The sequence below is a fragment of the Chamaea fasciata genome, unplaced genomic scaffold, assembly GCF_029207755.1.
Source record: "Chamaea fasciata isolate MVZ Bird 193981 ecotype frontalis unplaced genomic scaffold, bChaFas1.0.hap1 SCAF_2, whole genome shotgun sequence".
Classification (NCBI taxonomy): Eukaryota; Metazoa; Chordata; class Aves; order Passeriformes; family Sylviidae; genus Chamaea; species Chamaea fasciata.
This window is the reverse complement of record NW_027094087.1, coordinates 22193636-22221412: the sequence shown is the minus strand read 5'-3', so window position 1 is coordinate 22221412 and position 27777 is coordinate 22193636. Positions and strand designations below refer to the sequence as shown.

Sequence of the window (27777 nt, the reverse complement as noted above, 5' to 3'; positions counted from 1 at the left end):
GAAAAAAAGTCTTTGCACGGACATTTAAAGAATAAAAAGTCTAAGAAAGGCCCATGATAAGAAGAAAGTACCCACTGATTCGCAGAGGAACTGAAGTTGAAGGGCACCAAACACTCTATAGTGTATTATGAGCAAGGTCTGAAAAAGTTATGAGCTGCAGAATTGTAACTGAGTTAAAGGGGACTGGGAGTCCTGTCAGAGCAGTAGTGCAAAGTTGGGGGAAAGCATCTTGATGGATGAAGTAGTGTCTGGGCACAGAATAGCATGTAACCATTTGCTGGTTTTCTTGCACAGTGCAAGTTACTTCTAATAGAAAGGCAGCCTTGTCAAAGGACTACTCGTTCAACCACATAGGACATGCAATCCTTGGGAGGTACAAGGCAAAACGGCCACCAGATGGAGATCTGGGAAAGAGTAAGAGGCTGACCCCACCGAGAAGTTCTGCAGCTGTGGAAAGCTGAAGGTCTATCAGGTAAAGCAGATTGGTCACTCCTCAGAGGTGAGGCTTCACAGCACGAAATCTACACCCAGAAGTGCTGAAGAGGCCAGGGACTGAAAATTACCTCTACACAGACATGATCTGAAGCAAATGTAATACCAGTCCCCTGGATCCAAATCCTGAAATTTGGGGATTATTCACCATCAGGTGGCTCAAACCAGCACTGTGACACCTATAGTCAGAGTTACACTTCTGATGACAACTTTATTTCATAATTTAGCAGTTGGATGTCATCTCCAGGTCTAGCAGACATGCTCCAGAATATAACCAAACTATCCACAGTCTTTACAACATTTAGCTATTTGCAGAGGAAGCATTAAACCATCTCCTTTTGGAACTGGTTCCAGAGTGAGATTTGTTTTTTGTCCAAAGCCTTACAAATTCTGATGGCATCCCTTTGATCACTGAGGCCATGAACACCAAACTGCACATACTCAGGCATTGTATACCACGGCAGGGCCTCAGGTGTATGAGACATTTTTCAAATGTATGCTGTTCCTGACATTGGAGTGGTGGGAAGAAAACAGCAAAACTGCTTGAAAACACCAAGGGCTCTCTTTTAGTATTAGTTCAGTAGACAGCTGGCATTCTAATAGTGTCACTGGATCCAGCTCCAGCAACTTCAATTTCTACTTTCAACTCCACAGTGCCCCTCTACAGCTTTATCTAGTAAAGAATACCATAAAGAAGGCTGACAGATGACTCAAACACATTCTAGCAGAGAACCAGAAGTCATTACTATGTTTCAGAAGTAGGAGCTCAACCTAACAGAAATCCTGTTTCAATAATAGCGCCAAACATACTAAATTGAAAAGCCCTACATACACCTCATGACCATGTTGCATTTTACAACTAAGAACACCAAGGAGAAATTCTCATAAACAGATTTATCTTTTAACATACTTCAGTGAGGATGCAAGCAAGCTAACAGCATGATTTGACAGAAATAATAGGGAAAGTTCCCAAGCTACTCAAACGCACTCGTTCCTAAAACCTGCTGGCTTAATTCATCTCATCTTGCATTCTGTCCATGCCTCCTGCTTCCTTATCTATCCTTTAGCTACTGCTCTAAAGTGAAAAATTGATCCTAATGTGACACTCATTTCAGTGTCACAGAGAAGAAACACACACAAAAAACTAATACTGAACAGTACAAAGCTTGTTACCTCTGTTCCAGCCCTAGGATAGGTTTGTATACCTGCACATCCATACGTTGACCCTCCAACACCACAAACTAGTCAACTGAATAACATAGAGTGCCATTTCTGACAAACTCTGCACAATGAAAGAAATAAAGGTTACTTTCAGTTGCACATTCCAGTCAAAAGGTGACACAGTACATCTTGGCTGGATTCAAGACAAGATGGTTATGAAGTTACAGTTAAATAGTATTTGATATGAGGGACAAGAGATTTGCAAGAAACATTTGGTTTGCTTTAAATAGCACTTCCCTTTATTTACAGCTTTTGTTTTGACAGAAAGTCTCTCTAGTCTGCCCTAAAATTCATCTAACAAAAAGAAGAAAGTGCAGCTACTCTGTGTCAGTAGCACAACAGCTTTAAACCTTTGGGGATCATTGCAGTGTTATACACGGAAATTTTGGTGCGTAATTGTAACTGTGTCAATATTATTTAAACAATGAGAGACATAAACAGGAAGGAATTGGTTTACAAAAATTGTCTTTTAGTGATGTTCTGCAAAAGTGTAAGTCCATTTTTAGAAAGATTAGCTTAAGTATCCACAAATTGAAATATAAATCAAGCCAACTAGCCAAAATTGCCAAAATACATTTCCATATCATACATAAATGCCTTTGTTGCATTTATTCAAGGTCAGCAGAGTTGTAATGAGTTGGCTGGCAAAGGTTTGGCTAACTTATCTGAGAAGGAGTTTTGGCCTTTTTCCTTGAAAGTTTTCACTGAGAAAACCTCTTGCCTTTTTGATCACAAATTAGGCATAGAAAATGTGAAGCAAATGCATATCAATTTAGTAACATATGCTTGAGCTCATAGTGAAGAGAAGCATGCAACCTATATGCAAAGACAAAATGCTCCTACAACAGCAGAGTTGTAGGTGGCAGTCTGAGAAGGAAAAGATGAGAATTTCGTCTGTGATCTAAAGTGCAAGGAACCAAAGCAGAACATCAGATTAGAATTCTAAGTCAGAAAGGAAAAGCTAACTTCAAGTCTCTTAATTCTCCAGAGGCACATCTGCCTACATAAGAAGAGGTTTATTTGGTTGCTTAATCACAGGTACTGATGCAGACAAGCTTACCTTATCCAGCAACACATTCTGCCACAAACGGAAGATACTGAGGTAGCTTCTGTCTCTTGCACTGAATGACGTGAAGAAAAACTGCAGAAAAAAACCAAGGTAGTAAATAAGCTCACATGTAGCTATTTTCAAGAATCCCAGAATGCTTCCTTATATCTTGAATACCCACTGTTACCAGTAACAGTTTGCCTCATTTCACATTAAACAAACCTGGGGGGCCATATTTCTCAGGTTCCACACTTTGTATCACTTTCAGTGAGTAAGACTATGTTCCCCAACATCCACACAGTTTATGAAGACACTTGCTGTTCTGGCCATGTGAATACTCTTGGCATAAAGGAAGAGCTCCTCCTCAACTTAAACACACTTAAATTTTTCCCATAGGAGGTTGAACAAATCAGAAACACATAAGCCTATTTCTTACAGGCTGCAGCTACTTCCATTCTTCTGCCACATAAGCCTTTTACTAACATTTTCACACAAGATGATGTGAAATCAAAATAACTAAAATAGGAGATCAAATTATATGCATAGTTTTCAATTTCATTTTTAAAAATCTTTCCCACTGGAAAACTGGGGTTTTTTAGCAAAGAGGTCTATCTTCCTTGTCACTGAAAGTTAATACTGGATGAATTGAGAGGGAACAGCCAAATATGATGAATCACAGTTGCTTCCCAAAGAACTTTCCCAGGTTCACTGTGGAAAGCTCTGTTCTTTGCCAAGAAATATTATTTTCAAGGCACTTATAGAAGAACTTATCACAGTGTATTGCACATAAGACTCTGCATCAGGCTTTTCAGTTTTTCAAATACACACTCAAAAACTTCATTTCCCAGTGCATGTTCTGGGGTAAATTTCTCCATTACTCAAAAGCCATGACATCACAGTCCTTTTGTTTTCAGTAGTTTTCTTCAAGGAGCACTTGAAATCCAGTGACTTTGATATTTTTTCAGTATGAAAAATATACATTCTGAATTCATGCTTGGAATTTTAGTTTTCCTTTGAATAGGTAAGACAAACTCTTACTTTTCTGGTTACTGTATCAACGCAACTAAGGGGTTTCTGCAGTCAAACTGGAGTTGAATTATCAAGCAAACATGCACAGGGATCAAACTTAAGTCTGCCTTCTAATCCCTATCACACTTAAACATTTGACAGGGAAGTTATACATGCAAATATAGACTAGAACAAGTGCTGTGTTCTGGACTCTATCATTTAGCAAGAACATAATTAAAACCAGATTTTCACCTTCTCTCCTTTTGTTGCTATTTGTATGGCATTTGGAATGAGACGAGCAGTCTTCTCCTTTGTCATGAAAGTGATATCTTTCAAAGCAATAGAAATCTAAGAAGAAACACATTTAATAAGACATATTAAAAGTAACTTACGACTAAAAAGTTCAAAGTTACAGAACATGCAAGAGGAATTCAAACTAACCCCAAACCCTGGGATGCAATTCAGATAAGATCACAAAGGCAATTACTGTCTCCACTTGCTGCTTTAACAGCATTTTAAGGTAGAAGCTGAGGTGACTTAAGTCACCTCCTCTTCTTTCACATTAGAACTAGGGAAGTAAGTGGTTCTTTCCGCTTTTCTTCCACTCCTTCAGCCACAACCCCAACCAAACACAAATCACAGATCTGGAAGTCAATCCCAACCAGAATGCTATACATAAAGCAGGACACAGATGAGAGAGATCAGATAACAGACTGTGTAGTCTCACAGAAGTTTACAATACAGTCCATTTTCAAAATTTCCTTTGCAGTCTAGTCACTGCAAGAAATTCTTCCTGCCAAGGCACGTTTGACTTGTATATTAGTAGTTGAAATGTTTCTGTTTAGACAAACATGGTCTGACTGGCTGCAAGAAGCCACTTCCTTCCAGCCTACCCCCTCTTCTCTCAAATTTAAGGCTGTGCTGCCATTCATCTTAGAGAAAGAAGGAACTTACAGCTCTAACTTGTTTTTTCCTGTGTAAGCAGAATGCTCTCCCCTTATTCCCTCTCTCTTTGCAACAACACAGCCTCCTAATGAGGTCCCAAACTTGGCTCTAGCATTGTAACTGATGAGCTCAGACTGCCTAAAGGTATTGCTGAAGATATCACTCTGCTAGACAGGCAGAAACAGGTTACCAGGATGTATGTTGCTTTGGTTAAAAAAAACCCACCCAGTCAGTCTTTGAACGGTTGATATATTCAAGGGTATAATTCCAAAGGCTTTATTTTTTAATTAATTTCACATCTAAAATAAGAAATATTCAATCATCAAACCCATCTGACCAAAGTAAGCTTGGTTTTCAGTTAAGTATTTCTACAGCCCCTCACGGTCTTAAATATACAAGCTATTTGTTGGTTGTCCTGTATATTTCACAGCACTCAAATATGAGATACTAACTTAGGCTATGAGCAGTCTCACAGTTCACAGAACATTTTGAAATGTCCATCCTCTGTTTGCTAGGTTATCTTCCTTTTCTTATTCACTGCTTCATGCAAGTTCTACAGCAGATGCAACAATTGTTTGAATGAAAGATTTTAACTCAATAACCTAATCTGACAGAAATAAAGGGCCAACATATCACGAATATCTACCTTTGCTCAAAAGCCACAGACCACAATATAAGAACTTGCAGAAGTCATTTATCAATTCCCTTCACCTGTTCTTAGATGCTAATATTTACATGTAAGGCTAAGTCAGGTGAGGTTCAATACTGGAGAGTTCTTGAATTCTCATCATCACATACCATGTCATGCCCCAGGAGTTACAATAGAAGATTATGTGCTACATTCCTTTATAGGACAACTTTGCACGGTAAGGAAAGGCAAATTGTCATCCAGAAATGTGAAAAGCCAGCTTTAGCATAATTCCTAAACTTCTTATGCTCAATGACTGACTGAGCAGGCTTACTTCAGCATTCAAATGCCTCCATTGCTATTCTTATTTTACAGAGAACACATCTACATTTCCACTCTGAGATGCAGGCTCTTTCTTCATAGCCCAGAGTTACTAGTATGAGATTGACAGGATGAGATCTGAGAGACTCTAATCCTATATCCTGATAGGATAGGACAAAGAAAAGGTGGGATTCAAGTGAGCTAAGATCTTACTGTGGTCTCCCATCGGAAAATGTTGCTGTGGAAACAGAGCCAGTTTTCTGAGAGATACAAGCGTCCTTGCAGCAGGATATCCTTCTGGAGGGCACAGGCGTAATCTGTGTACAGAGAGCAAGAGCAAGTTACTCATCCACTGACTGCAGCACAGCTGACCCAAACCTGTTAACTAAAATGAGATGGGGTATTACAATACAACAGAAAGCCATTTCTTTCACTTTTAAGAAGTCTATGAAGGCAGACTTTTATACTGGCTTGCATCCAGATCATGGCTCTGGGAACAGCCCAAAGCCAGAGTTGATAGTACATCCGTGTGAGGACAGCACTCCATCTATCAACGCCTGAGCACCATCTAAGGTTTTCAGAGAACAGGTGTCAGGCAAGCCTAGGAGTACATGGGAGAAGTATTCATTAGTCAGACTTCAAAGCACCTAAACAACAGAATACACAAACATTTTACAGTACAACACATTATACTGTCAACTCCTACGGAACAGTAGTTCATATGCTGTAGTACGATAATAGTTTTCCACTGAACAGATACTATCACTAGCTAAAACTATCTGCAGAGTGAGACACTAACAGGCAGATTGAAGCTATCCGGTTCTTGAGGCAGGGGATATTTCCTGAAGTTGACTATCATTTTTATGATACTGTCTCTGACTAAAACCTCCCTGTTAAGAAAAATATTTCATCTACAATGCAATTACCCCTCACCAGATACCTGCTAATTAAGAACAGAGGATATAGTCACACTTCTTAAAAATCTCAGAGAGCTTTCTCAATTTCAGAGCCTGAAGATTCAAACAAAAGGAATTTTCAGAAGCACTGCTGCTAAATAATTAAGATGGATCTCTTTTTGGAGCTCCAACCTAAAGAAGGCTACCTAATGTACAGAAAATACACCGAATGTATGTATTGGTGCAATATATATTATTAATTTTACCCTTAGAGGTATCTAAGAGCTTTGTATCTGGTATTGTCTGAGCCAGAATTTTGATTTTGTGTACTACAACAACATAAGAAATACACTTCTTTTTCAAATATCAAGAAGGTCAGGAGTTCCCAACATCCTAACTTCAAGCCATATCTGCATTTACAGAAGCTTTTATTATATTTTTTTAACTCTCTAGCGTTTCCCCCCTCGAATAATCAAGTGGAAATAATTTGCCTTGTAACAAAAATGAGGCATTTATACAAGTCCTTGGAGATGTAACTACAACTAGAACTACAGAAGCCTAAATCTAAAGAAGTTAGCTGTAAGTGCATGTTTAAGAACAGTCAGATACCAAAATGCTGACAGAGGAAGGGAACAGGAGTTTGAAGTTAAGGACTTGAGGAAAGCATTACAAAGAAGCTTGCATCTGACTTCTGTGGTTTTTAGAGCAGGATTCAGACCTATAAAGGTCACCACTGGGCAAGTGATGAGCAACCCCACTCTGACCTAGCTACACAAAAGAGAGTATCAAAACAAACAGAAGAGATTAGCATTTCTCGTTTTAAGTTTTCAGAATCAGTAACTTAATATGTTCCTTGAAAACATTTTCAGGTAAATCATAGTGGCACTCCTCTAAGCTGCCATTTAGACAGCCTAAGTAATTCCTTACATTTTAATAAAATAATATTTTATATAATTATACAATCTTTACATACAGCGCTCAGTGGAATAGTTGCTTATTTTTAACAGCTGATTTAAAAACAGAAACAGTATCAATTATTTAATGAACAGCAGCAAGCAATGGTTTCTTGAAGCACTGTAAAGCCTGTACACCAAGTTTCTCTACACCAAGTAAAGAAAAGTTCCTTGCTTGGGGGATGCAAAAAGTCTTTTCAAGGAAACACTGCTTTTTACGGGGTAAAAAAACTATATAAAAGTAGTGGCTTTGCTTTTCATGGAACAAATTGAGATTAACCCATTACGAAGTCTTTCTCTAAATCCTACACAGTCTCTTCTTTGAAACTGTGCTTAAGAGTTTGCTCCATGGCTTTCTGCATCAATCAAGTGTAAGGAGAAACATCAAAACAATGCTTTGAAGTAATATCCTTTCCTTCTGTTTTACATCCCTACCGAATTATTTTAAAAATGCAGAAGGCATTTCAGAGGATAACTGCCTCCTGAGGTTGGAAAAAGGCAGAGATTTAACTGCTTCAGAGCTGTTGCTGGCATACTGCAAGCATACACTGAACAGCCTGTCAATATTCGCTTCCTTAGAAGTTGCATAAAATAAGAGATGGACTTCAAACAGTCACAATGCCTCTTTTGTATGAAAATATACAGTGTATTTGTTACACAAATACAACAAAGGTGATAAAGGAGGGAATAAGGTGCATCACTATGCAAAGGATGTAGGGTTACATGCTTGTCTTCTTTGGATTCTGCAGTGGAGTGAAACAGGGCTGGAAAAGGAATATTTCAGTGCTGAGAAAAGTTATGCATCATATTGATATTCTCTGACACCTGCTTCTTTCCACTCTCATTCACCTGAAAAAGTGTTTTACATTACAACCACCCACTGTGTCACACAGTCCCAGGAGTTCACATTAATCAAGGTGCTTTGAGCAAGGCTATTAGGGAGCAAGGGGGAAGTTTTTGCTAAGGATGATCTACCTAGTTAACAGGGTCTCAAAAACAACATCCCTTTTTTTTCCCCACAAAGCAGGCAGGAGAGGAGAGGAGTATGGACCTGGCTTTCCTTGAAGGTATCTCATGCTAGTTCAAAGACAGGAGAATAGGGAGTTATCAGCTGTAGTTAGAATTTGCCATGAAAGACCCAAAATGCTTTGACATGACTGCAACCTGAAATCATCAAAGAGAAGACAAGGACTTTCGCTGTGATTACTTCTTACCTACTATGAGTCTCTCCGAGTCTGGCAGATGAGAAAACTGTCTCTTGAATTCCTCACTTCTATATTTGTAAGTGGAACTTGAGAGCTGCAACAAAGAACAGTAAAAGGTTATGCAAACAGATTTATTTTCAGCCATCAACTGCCTTCATACTGGATGTGTAATTTTATCTTGGAGAACAAATGAATCTCAGAAGAGCAATAAAGAATAGGTGGTATCTAAATGTGATCCTTACTGTAACTTTATGCTTACTTATGTAAGAGTATTTATTTGGCATAGGCCAAACGATTCCCTGTATCAGGCCAGATGCCAGTCACAAGGCATTACCGTGCTATGACAGCAAACTGCTCCACCCATGAGATGAGAACCCTTCTGGGACTAAATATTCTAGCACAGACTAAGTGAAGAGGCAGCAAGGCCACATCACAGAGGTAACAGAAAAATCAAGCCCTCATGGAGGCCAATAGAACACAAGGACACAACCTAGAACATCAATGTCTACTTGGAGTGCCACTTCAGGAATACTACAGTGCACTGGATTTTTCACCAGTTGCTGAAACTAGACCTGTAGGAATAAAGGTAATATTTTCCTCCAGTAAGAATGAATAGCAGCATCACCATCACTTCTTAATTTTCTGTCATGTTCTACAGTTCACCCCATTTTAAAGATCACTGCCTATGATTTTCTTAAGATTCAAGTTGGGCAGTAAACTCACAGCACAGAGGACTATCTTGATGGACTTTAACTCCTTACTCTTATAAACAAATGTGCCTGCCCCATTCAAATGAAGAGCTTCAGCACATTCTCCAGAAAATATTCTATGTAAAAGTCCTACTTTTCATTATCAGTTGTAAGAGGATCTTTTTTTATTATTATTATTCTTAAAAGATATTCGACACTTATTTTAGAGGCGGTCTTAACTAAATGCTGTATAAGGCCATGACTCAGCTGGACTAAAGCTATTACAGGAAGAAATCACTTTTAAATGTTTCTAGAACCAGATATAAATATACTAGAAAAGCCTCTTTCACACTTTTTTTTAGCCTTTCTAAAGTTCTTAAGCACATGGATGCTATTCTCTACTTGAGCACCTGTATTACTCAAAAACTTGACATTCACCATTAAACCTATTTCCACCATAAGATTAGTTGCTATTTATGTTTAGGGTGGGGGGAGAAAGAAAAAAGGGGGCAAAGAACCACTTTTGACTGTATGACCTTGCAGCATGCTTACTTTTGACACTCCTGCAGCATGTTAGTCGACCACTACCCTTTCACTATGTTTGTGCAAAAAATCCCAGGACAAAAAGAGATTTATCTTCAGCTTGATGGCCTTTTAAAAAACTAGAGCCAACTGTGTCCCACCCCCTCAAGATTCCCATATTTTGCTCTTTTTCACTGAGGACATTTCTGCTTCTTGCAGTTCAAAAGTTCCCTGCACACCACCCTCCATTCACATCCTACAATGGTCTGGCATCTTATAATTGTGAATTGAGCTCTTAGGCCTCAAGAACACAAGTGCAACCTCAAAGTCAAGTGTTTAAATGCATGTAACACATGAGAGAGCAAAGTTGCCCTGACACAGATCAGCTTTTTTTAAAAAAAATTAAGTAAATTTACCTTCTAGTACCATGAATAAAAGAAAGTCTTTATGTTTGACCTCTGGTTGAGTACATATTTGCTATCCAGTGATATGATGAGAACTGTAATGCAAAAAGGCAGCAAGGGATAGAGACAGAAAATACATCCACCCTATACCTTCTGAGAAAAGTAAATAAGAAGGGTTTGGGTGTAGCTAAAGAAGAACATGTTAGACATGTCTACTTGTAAGCTGTAATGCCTCCAGTTAAATTTCAGTTATTTCTGTGATTTTAAAAATAACATTCTTGGAAAGCACGTAATGTGCTGAAGTAGGTGGGCTATGGTTTCTTGGCTTGCTACATCCAGCCCTGAAATGCACACTTTTAATTGATCATCCAAGAAAGGCATCCAATATCTCCACTGCTTTGAAGAAACTGAATTCTTTGCAATTACTCTGGAAAGAGACATAGGGAAAAATGAAAAATTAACTCACATCTCTCAAGTTTCCACCTGCAGTTCCAGAGCCCCTATGGTTTACACACAGTCCTAACTCAGCTGACTGAAGTCTGGGCTTGTGTTGCCAATATCAGCATACAGGGAATAAAAGAACTGGTCTGCCATGAGAGGAAAATGAAAGTCACAATTTGTGAAATCATGATTTAGGAAGCAATGCGTTTAAGGGGAAATGTAGTTTCTCAAACATGCTGTATACAAGAGATAAGAGCTTCACGGAAGTTCAGCATTTTTGTAAGACAAAAGCAATCAAAGAAAACAGGAGCATCACAGTGTCACAAACACATTTATATCAATGCCTCAATCAGCCAGTTCAACAGGTCCAAGAATTCAGACTCAGGATTCTGAGTTTTACTTAGAACTGAATTTTTTCTAGAGCACAAAACCTGCTACAGCTTATCTTAGAAACCCCTGCTGGCATTTAGAAGTGTTGTCATGAGTGACTGGACTATAAGAAATCCTTATTAATTGTAGATTTCTACTGAGCTCTGAGGACACTTATGCAGAGTCTGCTCTGAATCCTTACCTAATCAGCAGAAAAAATGCGAGCACACTTTTGAACCTTATCTTTTCCCTACTTTGCATGAAAACTAGCTCACTTGAATCTTGAATCACTTTTTACCTACTCAGTAGGTGGTTTGGCGATTGAGAAGAGATCCCTCAAAAGACTTGAGAAACAAGAGAGGCAATTTTAACACTATTGGCAATTTCAACTTCCTTAAAGTGAAGAAAACAAGGCATTTCTATGAATACAGCATCTCTCCTAATCACTGCTATAATGTCCAACACGTGGCAGCATTTGAAACAGGTTGCCACCTCTGAGTTACAAAATCTAGCACCAAATGTTAAAAGAGAAAAAGCATAAAACAGGCGGTAGCATGGCACTCACAAGATGAAAACACCAACTTGTTATTAATACATAGAAATTTCTAAGTTTAATTATAAGTCAACAGGCAAACACTTGGCCTGAGGATAATTTTAGGCATTTATGGTTATGCTATATTTAATCACCAAGGAAATTAAGTGCAGCCAACAACTTATTAGCATTTTTCATCTGAAGCCACAAAATATACCAGCAACCTGTAAAATATCATAAACAGGAAACCATTTTCAATGACAACTAGAAAGTTTTACAGAAGACAGTTACATAAGAACCAGATATTGGAGACACATAACCAAATGATTCTCATACCTTGTTTAGAAATAGACCAGTTCAACTATATAAAATCATGTTCCAGAAAAAAAAAAAAAACCAACATGTAAACTTAAATAGAACTAAGCTGAGTTATTTATAGGATAGAAGCCTGTTTAAAAAACAGCTTCCTTTTGCATTTACATCTTCAAAGTGTAGCCACTGCAAACAATTTGAGCCATTTAGTAAACTACAGAAGAAAATTAAGCAACACCTTCTCCCAGGAGTACAGCAAAAACCTTAATCATTAGGAAATTATTTGATTGCAGATATCACTAAGCATGCAAATAAGCAATCAACTTCAGCAGAATGGTGTGCACATTTTTTAACAATCACTAATGACAGCAATAATTCTGCATTTGTTCTGTTAGTGTTTTCGCTTTGTTTTGACACACCACAAAACCCGGGTTACCTGACAATTTGCATTGCATAGTTGCGACATGCAGCTATGAATACAAGAGCTGAGATGACAGGTAAGTTGACCTCACCAGTAGGGTAATAAATCTCATATCACCTAATTTCAAGAGATGTCTCTCACTGAGCTTCAGTCTCCGCATCAGTTACCACCACACGCTCGGGGCCCCAGCATCAAACAAGCCTATAAGCAAGCCGCCCAAACTACCATTTATTTTATGCTCAGAAGCCTCACTTAACCATCAAAACATGCCCATGGAACTTATAGCTTTGCTCCTCTGTCTAACAACATGCAAATCCAGGCTACTAACTCTAAACCCCACTCAAAAGGTCACCTGACTATTCCCCAAAGACCTATACTTTCCTATGAAGTTTCTAGACATGGTCAAAAACAAATTTGGAGGTATTAGTAAGGTTAGGATAAAAGTACATTTTAACCTTACATTAGCATGTTAAAACAAACATTACGTATTCTAGCAAAAGCTGTTGCATTTCTGCTGAATAAAGATTTTTTCCCTATTCAAATCCATATAAAACCCTTCTTAAGCATCAGGAGAAAGAAAAAGAACACAGACTCCAGAACAACAACCAGTCAGAGAGAAGTCTGGATTTTATATAAGACTCCTCTATACTGTAAATACTCTTTAAACTTATCTGATACAGTACAGAAAAATATTAACCCAAAACCTACCAAAACAAACCAACCAACCAACCAACCAAAAAACCCCACCACCTAAACATACAAGGATCCTAATTCCAGTGAGGTTAAAGCCTTACTAGGGGAAATAAGAACCAAGCTAACAGCCCTGAACAAAAGCATAATTAAACAGTGTAAGGCAGACAAGACTTCACATACTCCAAGACAGATCCAGGCAGACTCCCTTATTAACACAGGAACACTTCCCATGGCACACTGAGATGATATCTCACCTGTAAAAGGTGCCAGGTCTGAGAAGCCTTTCCATCACAGAAATGTTGATCCCACTGCAGCCATTTCTTCAGTCCACAGAAGTTCATTAACCATTCAATCTTATCTATAACACACAAGGCACAGCTCTCTGGCTTTAAAACTAGAGCTGCAATCACCAAATTTCCCTTTGGAAAAGAATGAAATATATGTTTTACCTTTTTAAATTAAAAGTCACTCAGTCACTCCGGATGGAAAAATCCACCCCACCTATGGATAGTTCTTCTACTAGTATATTTGGTTAACTTAATTTTTACTTTGTGAATTATTTTTGGACTGTAAGCAAGTTACTCCTATCTCCTTCTGAGGTAGAGATTAAGCTTCTCAAGTGTATTAGCAAAAAAAGATTTTTCTTTTTCAGACTTATTCTTGTGGCTTTTCTGAATCCTCTCATTTTCAGTGTCCTTCTTGAAAGCTAGATATAGCATTGCAGGAGTTACCACAAACAGATAAATCTGAATCACAGATTGCTTTTAGGCACAGAATCACAGTGAAAGCTCACATCCACATGACTACCAGTCTGCCTTATCTTTTTGCAGTTACAGGGCAGTTTCCCACTTCTGACAACAAGCACCAGGCTGTATGTTGGAAGTGTCAGACTTGTTCAGTTTACCTTGTCACACGTAAACAGTCCAGATCCACTCCGTTACAGCCATCTATATTCACTCACCACTTCTTGACAAAATCACAGAAAAAAAAATTGTTTAAGAACAACTTTCAATCACTGAGTATTCAAAAGCTTTACTAGCCATGACTTATGTTCTTTTTTCTCTTGAAGGACAAAAGCATTTAACTTACATAGGGAAAGAACCACTCACAGGACCCGAAGACATGACATTACTTAGGGTGATTTACTGTGCTGTGTACAGTATACTGAGCTCTTTGGTTCACTTTTGTTGGTTTTGGGAGGGGTGTTATGTGTGTTTGGGAGTTTTTGTTCGTTTGTTTTTAGTTTTTTTTTAATAAGAAGATATTTGATCACATCTGCTTATCCACACAGTTGTAATTTAATTGATAGGTCATGAGAGGGATGTCAACCAATTAAAAAAAAAAAAGGAACCAAGCAACTGTTGCCAGGGTTTGCTCAGCCATTGTATTCCTTAGGAGCCTGCTTTCCAAAAGTTCTCATGCTCCCAAGGAAATGTGAACAAGCTCCTAGTCACAGTGGGAGGGGGCAATGTTTAGGGAGCTACAGCTATTCTCCTTACATTCATATGTTTTTATTTCCTTCACCCTTACCTGTGGAGAGGGGAGTCTGATAAGCACAGGGCCACTGGCAGGCACAGGGCTGTGCACTAAGGTCATTACGTCCCCACTCCTGTGTCCCAGCACCCCTCTTCTTTGTGGAGGCTGAAGAAGAAAGGAAGTCAGACATTTCTTAGTGACTGAGTAGAAGACAAACAACAAAATTCTCCTTCAGTGGCACCCAGCAGAACTTTGGTGAAAGTATGTCTTTCTTCTGTTGGAAATACAGTGTGCATAATTTAAAGAAAGGGATATTAAAATACAGGTCATTGGCAAATACTACAGCTACTGTATCTTCCAGGGGTTAGTTTGGTTGGGGGTGGAAAGGTTAGGGTGGTTAGGGGAGTGAGGGGTGGTGGCTGTGGTTTTTTAAGCCTACAAGACTTCATAAACAAGGCTAAAGAGAGAGCCCCTAGTTCTCCCAAAATGAGTGTTACTATTAACTAGTTCTCACATACACACAGGCAGGCACACTGAACTTGTCAGACAGACTATGATCTACCACTAACACCAGGAGCTTCCAAAAATCCACATAGAAACAAACTCCTCTGAACTATTTCATTATGGAGAGCTGCTGAAATATTGGAAGCCCACTCAGAAAACATTTGACACCCAGTGTCATGGAAGTGACTGAATGAGGTGCTTCTGAAAGGGAGACTGTTTCTATTTCTTTTGAAGACTGGGTACAGGACATCCAAGCACTGTGTCCCACAGGAGCAGCCCAGCTCTCACCAGGTGAGATGGACTACAGTCTCACCAAGCCATCATGGACCTGACATATGGTGAAAGCCTGCGTCAGGTCTTCCTGAAAAGCAGTCCTGGTCAACTACTGACCAGGGACACCTGATCACAGCATTTCCCCATGTGGAACATGAACTTGGCTGAACTGGAACACTGCTCTCAGAAGGCCTGGTCATTTCCTGCACCTCACCAGCCACAGTGTCCTTCCAAGAGCAGCAGTGAAGGTATCATGCTTCAGCTTCACCTATGTAAGTAACAGATATCAAAACATGATAGAGCATGGCTTTAAAAACAGCCTGGAAAATCCACAACCAAAGTTGTTACAATTATGATTTTGACAGACAAGAAAATTTAACATCCTATGAAATACTACGCTGCTAACATCAGGTTATATAATTATAACAAAGGTAACATTTTTGCGAAGAATTTTAAAACCTGGCATCCTTCCCAAGAAGAAAATTAAAAGACTTAGGAGTTGAAAATAGAAAGGTATTTCTTCAGAGAACTTTGAGTTGCATAACCAGTTAGAGATTGCATTTTTAATGTTCTCAAAAAAAAAAAAAAAAAAAAAAAACAAAAAAAAAACCGCAAAAAACCAGTAGAACAGACCTGAAAGAATTTTGTAAGAGTATTTCAGTTTAGAACATGTGAGGAACTCTCACAAATTTCTCCCTCAAGGTCACACCAGAATTAGCTCATTTTCACACTTCACTGAAATAGGGTTCAGCTGAAGGTGCTTGTTTTCAACCAGGTGCTTGGGGAACAAGCTGATAACCTTCTTATCAATTTTAAGAAGGCCTCTTGCCATTAGTAGTACTATATATTTTTTCCTGAAAAACAAGACCTTGGATTGAGAACATCCTCTGCTTATTCTGAAGCAATGGTTTTGTAGTATTCAGTACTTTTTTTTCTGCAAGTAAGTGTTTTAAAGCATTTTAACAGTGAAGCCAATGTGCTTCCATAACAACTCTGGTTTGAAGATAAAAATCTAAAGCTTGCCACGTACAGCGCAGAGCAAAGCATATGCTCCACTTCAGAATAAAACTGACTGAGGCATGAAGCTAATGTAAAGTCAGAAGACACACACCCCCTACACAAACCTCCTCTAGCTGCCTGCAGCCTGTTCCAAACTATACAAATCCCTGGCCAAAGCCTCTGCAGCTCCCCCCTCTCTCACCCACTTGCTCAGAGCTGGTGCTGGCCACCCTCCAGCAGCGCTAGCTAGCGCTCTGCCAGCCTCTGCCTGCATGCCAGCTTGGAAAACAGGCTGAAACACCCTAGCCTTGCAGAACAGGCACACAAACGCTGCAGCAACTGTGCAAAGAAAACTTACACAGGGGGTGACATTTAAAAAGTGCCCAGCTCCAATCTAAAACCACCACCACCAAAACTGATCTTGGGAAGAAGACTGCAGTAGCATAAATCACTTCAAGTTCACAAAAGTCCCGAAGGGAATAGCAGAGGAAAGTACTATCACCAGGGAAATACCAGGTTGAAGAGAAGCACTTAATGCCTGGTACTCCTCCTCTCTGCATCTCTAAAGGCTACAATCCATGAACCAGCCTCGAGAGTATATCTGCACCTGGCAACTCGGCATGGAGACAAATCTACTCTCACACAAAACTCAGCCACTGTCCCCTGTTTTAAGTCAAGCTCTTACTGAGACACCTTCTCAGTAGTCTGGGTGTGCAAATGGAGCACAAATTCTCCAAAATGTGTACGTTACCAGCCACCCAGAGCTCAGCTCTTCATAGGCACTTTGAGGCAAGGGATACAGGGTTCTGCATGCACAACAGATCTCTGCCTGCCCTGAGAGGGGAAGAGCAGGCATGCACCTATTCTGCTTTCTTTAGGCTGGCTCTCCTTTTCCACATGCCACACCCAGCACCAGTCTGCTACATTTCCACTACCAAGTACATGGAGTCAGCACAAAGAGAGAGAGCCCTCTCCCAGAACAGCCCTATTGAGGAAACTGACAGAAGAAACAGAAAAATGCACTGTCAAGGCATTTTAATCACTCGGATTTAAATCTGAAAGTCTGAAAGGAAAAGATAATGGAACACAAAGAGGCTGTATTTACAGTCATTTTGCAGCCCGGGCTGCTGGCTAGGATAAGTAGCTGTCTCTGTGCACCTAGCTGGGTGGTGGCTCTGGAGGGCCTGCAGGTCTGCTGTCAAGATCAGCTACATATTTAAATAGCAGGAACTGGTTTCACCAGAAAATCAAGGTAACTCTCCTGCTTTCCCAAAGCAATGACAGGATACATAATGGGGAATCTCCCTGGGCTGAAAGAGCAGAAAAACATTGGTAAGTATATCTGTATGGAAAAATATTAACTGGCAATTTATTTCCATCAGAAAACCAGTGAGAGGATTCAAAGTGGTCTCAGAAAAGCCTTTAGCAGAGCCTGGGTACCAGTGTGACTCAGGTCTCAAAAATAGCAGTAGCATAGACTGTTTTATAAGTGCATTTCCTGTTTGTAAGATAACACCATCTGCAGCAGATTGAACACCTGAGTGTGGACATTTGCAATTAGCAATGAGGCTGATTATTTCAGTTTCAAATATAATTATTTATATAACTGCCACCAAGCACCTCTGAGTTTGGATGAAACAAACACTTAGATTTTAAATACGAAAGTTAAATAAAAAGTTCAAGAGCTTTGGACACTTCCATGGACAAACATCTTCCTCAGTTCTGAATTAGAAGTTAAGGTGCTTTTAGCTTTAAAGAGCCAAGATGTCCCAACCTCAGATTTATTCAGCATTCTCATCAACACCTCCCTAGCTAGCAATAACATCTTTGAACCTGGTAGTAAAACTATTCCTATAATGTCCCTGACCAGAAACCATATCTCACGTTGCCTCCCCAGAACACTAGCACAAGCCTAGTTCACAAGGCTCTTAACTGCCCAACTCCTTCTCATTTTAGGGAAAAGTTGTGGATCTGTACCTACTTTCTTGACTTCATAAATGCAGCATTCAAGCATTCTTTTTGTTCTATTTTAGTAATTTTGTCTACCCCATGAAGATTTAACAAAAAGGAAAAAGGTAAATCAAAAATTTAACAAAGTCCTGTGATATCTCAACTTCTAAAACAAACTTAATACAAATAAACCAAGTGTGTTTGGATGAACTCTGCACTTACTATCTTAACACTTACTTGAGATGAGTTTGTCATCCTCCAGCACAAAGTTACCCTTTAGCTCAAATCAATTTATCTACTCCCCAGGCTAATTTTGAGTCTTGTAACTATGTTGTCCAGGTTTCAACAGCCATAAATGTACTAAGTATTATGATGCAATAGCAATTAAAAGGTCAGAAGAGATTATTTCCTTTTGGATAACAAAACACATTCCTTTCGGAACAGCAGTTTCATCTGACTCACATTTGTTTTGACGTGTGTGAAACAAGTAGCCAATGTCACTGGTTAAGGGCAGCTGTTTTTTCACCTGATCTTTCACTGCAGGCTGCCCAAGTAATACAAAAAAAATCAAACTGCCTGTCTCTAGACTTATTTGATCCATTTAATGAACACGGGGAAAATCCACATGTTTTCAGTGTGAGGAAAAATGCCTTTATACAATAAAGAAACTACAAGACATAACTTCTCAACCCATCTTCCTTACCTGCAACAAAGTCCCACCAAGATTTTCTGATGCCAAAGTAGCCAAATACAGAAGGAAATGAACAGCACACTTCAGTTGGACATTTTTCTCCTTACCCTGCCAGTAAAATCTGTCTCTCTGTAACTGCATCTCTGATCTGTATTTAAGTTTAGTAACAGTGCCCAAACAAGGATAAGAAAACATAATGAAGGGAACAATCACCATGGTAGTAATTCCCCTTGGTGCCATTTAGTTTTCAGCAACTCATAAAAGGATACATTAAATACTTTCGCTCAAGACTACAGTGAAAACCTGGAGGAGCATATTAAACCACAACGCTACATAGTTAATAATGCACGAGTGACTGTGGCCAATTACATAAACTGCTTTGCTGTAAATTACTCTGGTCATCTCATTAAGCCTGCCAGTAGCCCCACTGCATTTGAAATGCCATGGAAAGTGGCACTCACCAAGCAATTGCCCCAAAACTTCTTCTCCTGGCTGCTATCAATGACTTGGTATACCACAAAACAATCATATCTTGCAGTTTTATCTACCTGTCTTCTTTCCCATCTTATATACAAGTGGTTCACCTGTAGCAGACCTGAAAAAGCCAATGCTACACCACTACATGTTTGCAGAAACACAAGCTGTAAACAAACAAACAAAGGCAAAAAAATATTTAAAAATCATATTCCCATCTCCTAGAGTTGACTTTTAAAGCTCTCATTCTGCAACTTAAGGACTTCCCTTTCATTAAAAGGATATCACTATTCCAACTCCATGCAGATTTCCTGAACCATTTGCATTCCTAACGGTTTCGCTCCCAGTGACTAGAAAAAAATAAATAAATCACACAAATCTGAAGTGTTTTCTTTCTGACCTTTTATACTTACCCTTCAGGTTCTAGATTAATTTATATGTGTACAGTAACAATTCATGTTATATAGAACTACCTATTGCTGCAGCTGGCCAAAGCTTATTTTGACATGGCACCATTGTCAGTCTTTGTTCAGAACTGGTTAAATTTTATGACAACCAGATCTACCTCAGTGCCCCGTCTGGAGCTGCATCAACAGCAATAAAAACATTCCCAGCATGAAAATAAGGGAGAAAAACCCCTTTAGCCTAATCACCCATGTTCAGGGGGTGGTTAGAACCGCAGTTTGTCTTCCTACCAGGTTAAAACACTGCTGGCTGTATAATCAGTACTATCACAGGGCTGAAAAAAGGCACCTGTTTCTGGACATTCCAGGTAGGTAGGTAAACAACATGCCAGTCCTACAACTATAGTGAAAGCTACTTGTACTAAAGTTAGGGCATTAAAAAAACCCCAAAAAACTAATAAAAGCGCAACCAACAAAACACCAAAATGCAGCATTAATGTGCTTAAAGGTTTTTATTCTCTTTGTAGAGCTACAGCAAATAATCTAACCAATTCTCATCCTCCTTAGCAGACTGCTTCATACCAGCAAATAAAAAGGAGCAAATAAAAATCCTCCTCCAATGTCAAGAGAATTGATACATCTCCTCCACATCCCAAACATTTGGAGGCACAAGTATGAAGAAGCAACATACCAAGTATACAAGCTACTGTCACAAAGCCTTAAATATCAGCCCCAAAAACAATTACCACTTCAACCAGCCCAGTTAGCCATTCCAAAAGTGGTGGGAGTCTTCAGAGAAAGGTGGAAGGAGGATTCAAACTACTATAGATACAAGAAATACTTCATTTAACCCTACCAGTCTTGGGCCCCAAAGTGCCTCAATTTGTATCTGTGCTTCAATAAGTTATCTTCCAAATTGTGACACATATCTGCATCCCTCCTAGTGCAGGTTTGAGTCATACATGCTTACTGTATTCTTGCCATGCATACTGTCACACACTCCCAGTCTAGTTCTTTCTTGTAGAAACCAGATCCATGCATGTAAAAATTCAAAATACTTTCTTGATCTTGTGCAACCTCAGTTGCTCTTACATTATGAAAAGTAAAAGGCTTATTTTCACTTTTCACTGTATCAATTATTTGCTTCAATTTTTAAACTCCTTCACACTGACCAACTCTTTAAACTGGCATTATGCTCCAACCAATTGCCTTTTTTTAAGCCTCTTTTATTATCTTCTTTCCAACATCTCCTTTGCACCTCACCTTTTCAAATCCTTAAAGAAGCCTCCCAGATACAAGCAATCTTCTGAGATGCTCATTTGATTTCCACTCATTCCACCTACTTTTTCATTCCAAGGGAAGGACTTCCTTTCCACAGGCATTCTTCTTATTGTAGGCATACATGAACTTTCTTTGACTGTTCATTAATATAAACTAGAGTTCCCAGACACAACACCCTCATTTTTGATGCAAAGATCTTTTCCATTAGCTTCCTCATTCATCTTTACCTTCTTCACTATGGCAGGAAAATACTTAAGGCTTTCACAGGTTCCAAGGATATTAAACTGAACCATATTTCAGTATAAAGCACATAAAAAAGGATAAAAAGATGAATTCAGAATCCTGAGATGGGACTTCCAGATATAACACAATTTCCAATTATCTTTGACTTTCATCATCTATTCACAGTTGTCAAAACTGGGACTATTTAATCAACTGGAGACAAAAGCTTTACGATTTCCAATGGAGAGAGAAAGCCCCAAGACGAAGTTTGTAAGCACTTTTTTTCTTCTTTCAGTGAGTTTATAGAAGTCTAGCTTTGTCCACCTCCAGGTGGGGGAGGGAACAAAAACCAAAAAATAACTCATGACACACCATCAACCTTAAAAATACCAGTTAGTAATACTATCAGTTTAAGAATTGCTTACAGTAACAGAGAAAACTAATTATTTCTCAAAATGTCAATAAAGACATCTAAAGTTTTTTTTTAAAGAGATAAGAAAAACTCCACCCATTAGGATCCTCTTCTTCCCTCCCCGATAATTTTTCGGCCACCCATCCTTCTCCCCACTCACCATAGCCAGGAGAGAGATCGTGTCCCAGAGGCTGCCAGCCCCAGCCTGCTGCTAATTACTTGTGCTCACAGCACCTACTGAGCATTCATGATACCTGGCCTCACTTCCAGAGGCATGGCACAACTGCCTACTCCCACTCAATCCATGAAAAATTGAAGTCAAACCAGTCAGGCTCTAACATCCACATTTGGTTTCTACCATCAGCAAAACAAGAGTACATCACCCTCAGAAGAAGTCAACCCTTGGAGCAGACCTCAGTTGCTGGAAACATGCAGCCTCTCCAAGCAAATAACCCTGGCAACGAAGCTGAACCCTGGATGCTGCCACAGCCTAGTCCTGCTGTTGTAGCAATTCCTCCATTCTACTGACTCAAGAGTGGAACGAGCAGAACAGGTCCCCCACCTGCCACAGGACAGTAAGATCATCTTTGTCAAATGTTAGTGACACATGCTGCACACATTGCAACAAGCTGCCTTCCTTGCTATCACCTACACATTTACTGTGACTCAGGACTTAGGGAGTTTTAACAATTTGTTTTTAATAGTCAGCAGCTGACCATCAACCGTGCAAGTTACTGAAACATTCTCTGTCAAGAAGAGCAGAGACAGTTGCCAATAACATAACATTAAAAAAACCCCAATTTTCGCCTTGAATTTGTGACTTCCTGGTTCTTGCTGCTTTACAGTTCAGTTGCCTTGAGGCTGAGAAAATAAGCACCATGGCTTCCTACAACCAGACTGGTACAGGCTTTTAAAACTCATCAGTGACAGATGGTAAGGCTACAACATTTCCAGCCACAGCATTATCTTACAAGAGGGAAGTATTTACACAATTACTTTGTTTTAACTGCAAGGTCATATTTGCAGAACCAGATAAACACCAACATCAAACGCATACTAAGGTCTTGGAGTACAAATCAGACAATGATTTAATGATACTGGAAAACACCTCACACAGCAGCTGCCACCGCACTGAAGAATCCCACTCCCCTGAAGTCACAGGCACACATTACCACAGGAAGCAGAGTGGCACTGTGAGGACAACAATATCCTGCACTGTGCAGGCTCAAAGCTCTGCTCAAAGAAACTTCAATCCTTCAGCATGTCTCAACCCTACCAGTGCAAAGCCAATAGCACAGCTACATTCTCCATATTGAATACTTTAATTACTTTATTTTCAATCAACTGGCCTATCAAGGAAACACTGAGCTGTTAACTGCAGGTCCAACAACCTGACACCAAGACCTGAACAGGCTTATTCCTTGTACAAAATACCACCTGCATTAGTGGTTGTATACCAACCATCGAGCAGTAGTTTACACGATCTAATTTGCCACCTAACAAGAGCATGGCTGGCAGTTACAATGTCTGCACAGCATGACTTCCTATCGACTCAAGTACAGAGACACAGCTGGGTACACGCAGGACAGCCCTGGACCATCCTTGTCTCTGTAGGGATAGCGAAGAAAATACTGAACACCCCAAGAACTCACTCTAGCAACACAAGTCTGTGGCCTGATGGGATTTTATTAGGCCTGTCCCATTCCCACTGGCTCCAGATTACTACTGCTCCATTTAAGAATACACATGCATTTGGAGGGGATTTACCCTATGGCCTGAGATGCACAAACAGATGCCCTGACCATTGGGACATTTACATGTGAAGAGGAGTGATGAAAACATACAAGCTAGATTTATAAATAAGGAGTTGGGCAATCTGATCACCCCCCTTCTGCTCACAGCTCTGCCAGGGATTCCTTCTGGCCTTCAGTAGTTACTCAGTCTTCCACCTGCTAAGCACAATGAACACTGTGACACCTCATCAGGAGAGGGACAAGGTAGACCAGATGATGCTCAAGAACACGGATGTACTGAGGACACCTGATACAGAACCTGAGTCAGATTCCTTTCCTCACAGCTCTGGCACTCTAGGTCTCCCACAAGATCAGCTGTGAACATGTCTGTGGCTCCATGCACATGTGCTCTCCTTCCTTATCAAACAATAACAATCCACGCACCAAATCAACAGAAAAACATACACTCCAGGTCCACACAAACACACTGACCTTCTCTCAATGCATTAAAAAAAAAAAAAAAACTACCAAAAGAAAAGTACTGAAATAAGAACTTATTATTACCCACTCTGCTTTCAGTCAGGCATTTCCTCAGAAAGCAAAAAAAAGGCAGAAATTCTTCTCTGCTTTTCTTATTCATAAATTCAATTTTTACAGAAAACACAGGAAGCTTATTTACTCTTGTGGAAAACAAATGTGTTTACTTGACAAAAATGAACACTAGGAACGCAATTCAGAACCACTAACCACCACCAAGAATCAAAATTCAGTCATTATGCTTAAAAAGCATCAGAGCAGCAAAAATGTCTTTCTAAAAGCATAAGAAACACTGGATGGGTTCATGGCAGGAACTGGGAGACAGGACTGAGGCAGAAGCCACAGGTTCTGTCACTAACTTGAACCATGACATCAGATAAACAACTTCACCCCCTCTCAGTCTCACCTTACACTTTAGTAAGCCAGTAATGATAAAATTACCTGCCTCACTAGATGGGTGGAGAACACTTTACTAATTCATGACTACAAAGCAACTTGAGAACTGCGGATTTAAAGCTTGGACATATACACACATGTAAATTAAAATAGATATGTATTATAAATTAAAACCAAGTTTGGAGAGGGATAAAACACATTACCCAAAAGCTCCAGTCAGCACTCCAACTATACTGAGAAGGAGTCTGCATTTTCTCTGTGCATGAATTAAGAGTCTCCTCTGAATCAGCAAGCAGCTGGTTAATAAGACCATGATCCACTTCATGAACTTCCTGTGAACAAAGAAGCAAGGTATGTAATCCAGCAGTGGTGGAGAAAGGTGAAACAAGACAGTTAGCCCATTTAACAGCTGTATATTAAATGAAACCTGACATGGTAGTTTCACCAAGGTGAGTGGCATGGAGACACTTCCCACTGACAGCTTTTTCATTGTTTTTTTGTTTTCTTTTCCCTAGACTATGATATATTTAATTATGTTTTACATTTTTTATCAAAGTATTTTATTTCCTCTGCAGCCCCCCCAGCTTTCACGTTGAAGCTGCACAGACCCTTACAACTGAAATAACATCAACATGAGACATCAGTGCCTAACATGCAGCACGTCTCAGGAACTTGTGAGACCTTTCAGAACTTGAGAAAGGTCATACACGTGTAGCATTTTTACTAGAGGACTGACATATGTTACTATAATACTGATACATCAAGTGTTAGTTACACTATAAATTGCAAATAAATACAAGCCCCGCATTCAGAGGCAAAAAAATTTGAGTCATATAAATTACTATAAAGAAGCAGCACTCGTTTCTAATTCTGTAGCACTCTCCCTCGTTAGCAGTATTCTTCGCTTTGGAAGTCAGTTCTTATTGATGAAGGGAAATTGAGGCACAGATTCTCACTTCTGCCACCCCACGCAGCAAACGGTACAAAAGCAGCCCAGGGCCCTAACAAGTAACCCCGCCTGTACTACCGGAGCCGCCGGGACGAAGCAACGCTGGCTTTCAGCTCCAAACCAACTCAGAACCGAGAAGTGCTGGGCCACCCCGGGGTGCGCCCCCCCGCCCAGCGCTGCCCGGGCTAGGGACAGGCTGCGGAGGGGACAGCGGGGCGAGGCGAAGGCACAGACACTCCGGGCTACGCGGTGTGAGAGCAGAGCTGCCCCCGGGGGCTCTTCCCCGCACTCGCTGCAACCTCCACCAGTTGCTGCTCGCCCGCTCCTAAACGCCGGGGTTCGGTGACTGCCCGGCAACCCCGCAGCCGCCTCCCCGCTGGCTCTCCCGGGAGCCCAGACCGGCCGCCTCCCTCATCGGGGAGCCCCGAGGGCCACCCTGCCCCCGGCCCCGCCTCGCCCCAAAAACTTTCGGGGAGGGGTGTGCGGACGGCGGAGCTTCCCAGCGGGGCCAGACTGCCTCCGCCGCTCGTCCGGGGCCCGCCCGGGAAGGGAGCGGAGCTGCCGCCCCCCGCACCTACCTGCGCGGCGCGCCGCTGGCCCGGGGGGCGGCGGGGCGGCGGCCGGGGGCACGGAGCCCGCCGGAGGGGCGGGCGGGGAGCGCGGAGCGCGGCGCTTACCATGGAGGGAGACGAGGGCCGCGCGGCGCCCACCAGCTGCCTCCGCGGGGCGCACGGCGGGGCCGCGGCCGCCATTTAAAGGGGCCGGCGCCGGCCGCGCCGCCGACCCGCGGCGGGAGGAGGTTGCCTGGGGCGAGCGGCGCCGCTGTTCCCGGGGAGGGGGAGCCGGAGCCGTCATGAGGGGCGGAGAGCGCTGCGGCGCCTCCGGTGTTCTCCTCGTCCGGAACGGCAGCCCCCCTGCGGCTTCCGCAAGGGTTAACTGGGAAGGCTCCGCGCCGGTGGAAAGTTTGAGGGCTGTAGTAGGAAAAAACTCCCGGCTGCGGGGGGGGGCCGCGCCCGCCGCCCGCCGCCCTCGGTGAGCGCAGCCGGTTTAACAGCGAGCGCCCGGGCAGCAAAACGGCTCCCAAATCCTGGATTCGTGGCATTCGACGGAAAACACTGCCGAGAGGCCGCTCCGGGGGGGGGGCTCCTAGAGGGAGAGGGGGGAGGCTGGCTGCGGGCCGAGCGGAGGATGAGGTGACCTAAAGGAAATCAGTGAGGGGGGTTTCATCCCAGGAATGGGTCTCGTTCTTGAGGCTGCTGAGCAGCGCCGAGTGGTTTCTGCCCCAAGCTCTGAGCACCCGGAGGGCTCCGCAGATCAGGGGACCCAAGCAGAGCGATGATGGCTCGCAGATTTGATCCCTCAGCTCACCTCACAGGAAAAAGAGGAGCCCTGTGAGGTGCAAAGGAATCACATTGCTGGGTAGTTGGCTGGTAGATGATGGATGGATGGATGGATGGATGGATGGATGGATGGATGGATGGATGGATGGATAAGCAGCCGGCTGTGACAAAGATATTTCCTCCTGTTGTCCTCTTTCTCTCTACCTCTTCCCCAGGAGAAGTGTGGAGGCTCCTTCTGGACATCTCAGGGCCCTGTGATACCTGCTCACTGCTGCATTAGAAAAAGTGCCCAAAGTCCTCATAGGTGACTCCCTCTCCCAGCTGTTGGCCCAGACAGGACAGCATTAATGCAAGCAACTGCAAGTCTCCAAAATTTACAGGAGAGTGTAAAAAAGAATGTGTGTTTTGTTTCATTTTTGTTCCTTGCTTTCTTGATAGGCACCTGAAAATTGAATTTTGAGGGCTTATTTTCAACAACACTCAGGGAACCAGTTTATTTGTCTTTTTATCCAAAAACCGAATCATATTGGGTTATCCAAGTGGCAGACGCTTCATGTTCAGCTACTGGCTGCCAGCAACACTAACCAACCCCCTTTGTATTCCCTCAGTTAAAAGCTGGCTGACCTGGCACTCTGGCTCAGGCATGACCTACTTAGGGGAGGATTCACAAGAGAATTGCTAGTTCCGGATGACATGAACATAAATAGCATTTGCAGGAGCAATGGTGGTATGTTGTCTGGGCTTCCAGATGTGGGTTCCTCCCAAATCTGCCTTAAACCTTTAATATATGTCCATCACAACACACTTGAAGGGGTTTTTTTGAAGCACACCAAGCACTTGGGTTTAAATCAGGCAGTGTTAGCATTGCCTTTGGATCAGATCTGTCTTTGCATGGTGACTCCTCTGACACACAGTCACAATCAGCATTCTAAACCAGTAACTCAGTCCAAAATCTTGATCTGGCAGGTGTCTTTGACACTACTGGTTATTCCCTCCTCAAACTCTTCACTGTTTTTGGCTCCTCTAACTTTTTCCT

General features: G+C 41.3%; 1 protein-coding gene across 1 annotated transcript in view; it reads right to left on the bottom strand.

Annotated features, from left to right (window-relative positions):
• Window positions 1-26256, bottom strand: part of GRAMD1C (GRAM domain containing 1C) — a 51447-nt gene extending 25191 nt beyond the window's left edge. Inside the window, 7 exon segments of the mRNA XM_066175249.1 lie at window positions 2774-2854; window positions 4022-4117; window positions 5877-5980; window positions 8727-8811; window positions 24656-24784; window positions 25980-26111; window positions 26113-26256. Coding sequence (XP_066031346.1) covers window positions 2774-2854; window positions 4022-4117; window positions 5877-5980; window positions 8727-8811; window positions 24656-24784; window positions 25980-26111; window positions 26113-26256 — 771 coding nt within the window.
• Between the last annotated feature and the right edge of the window lie 1521 nt (window positions 26257-27777).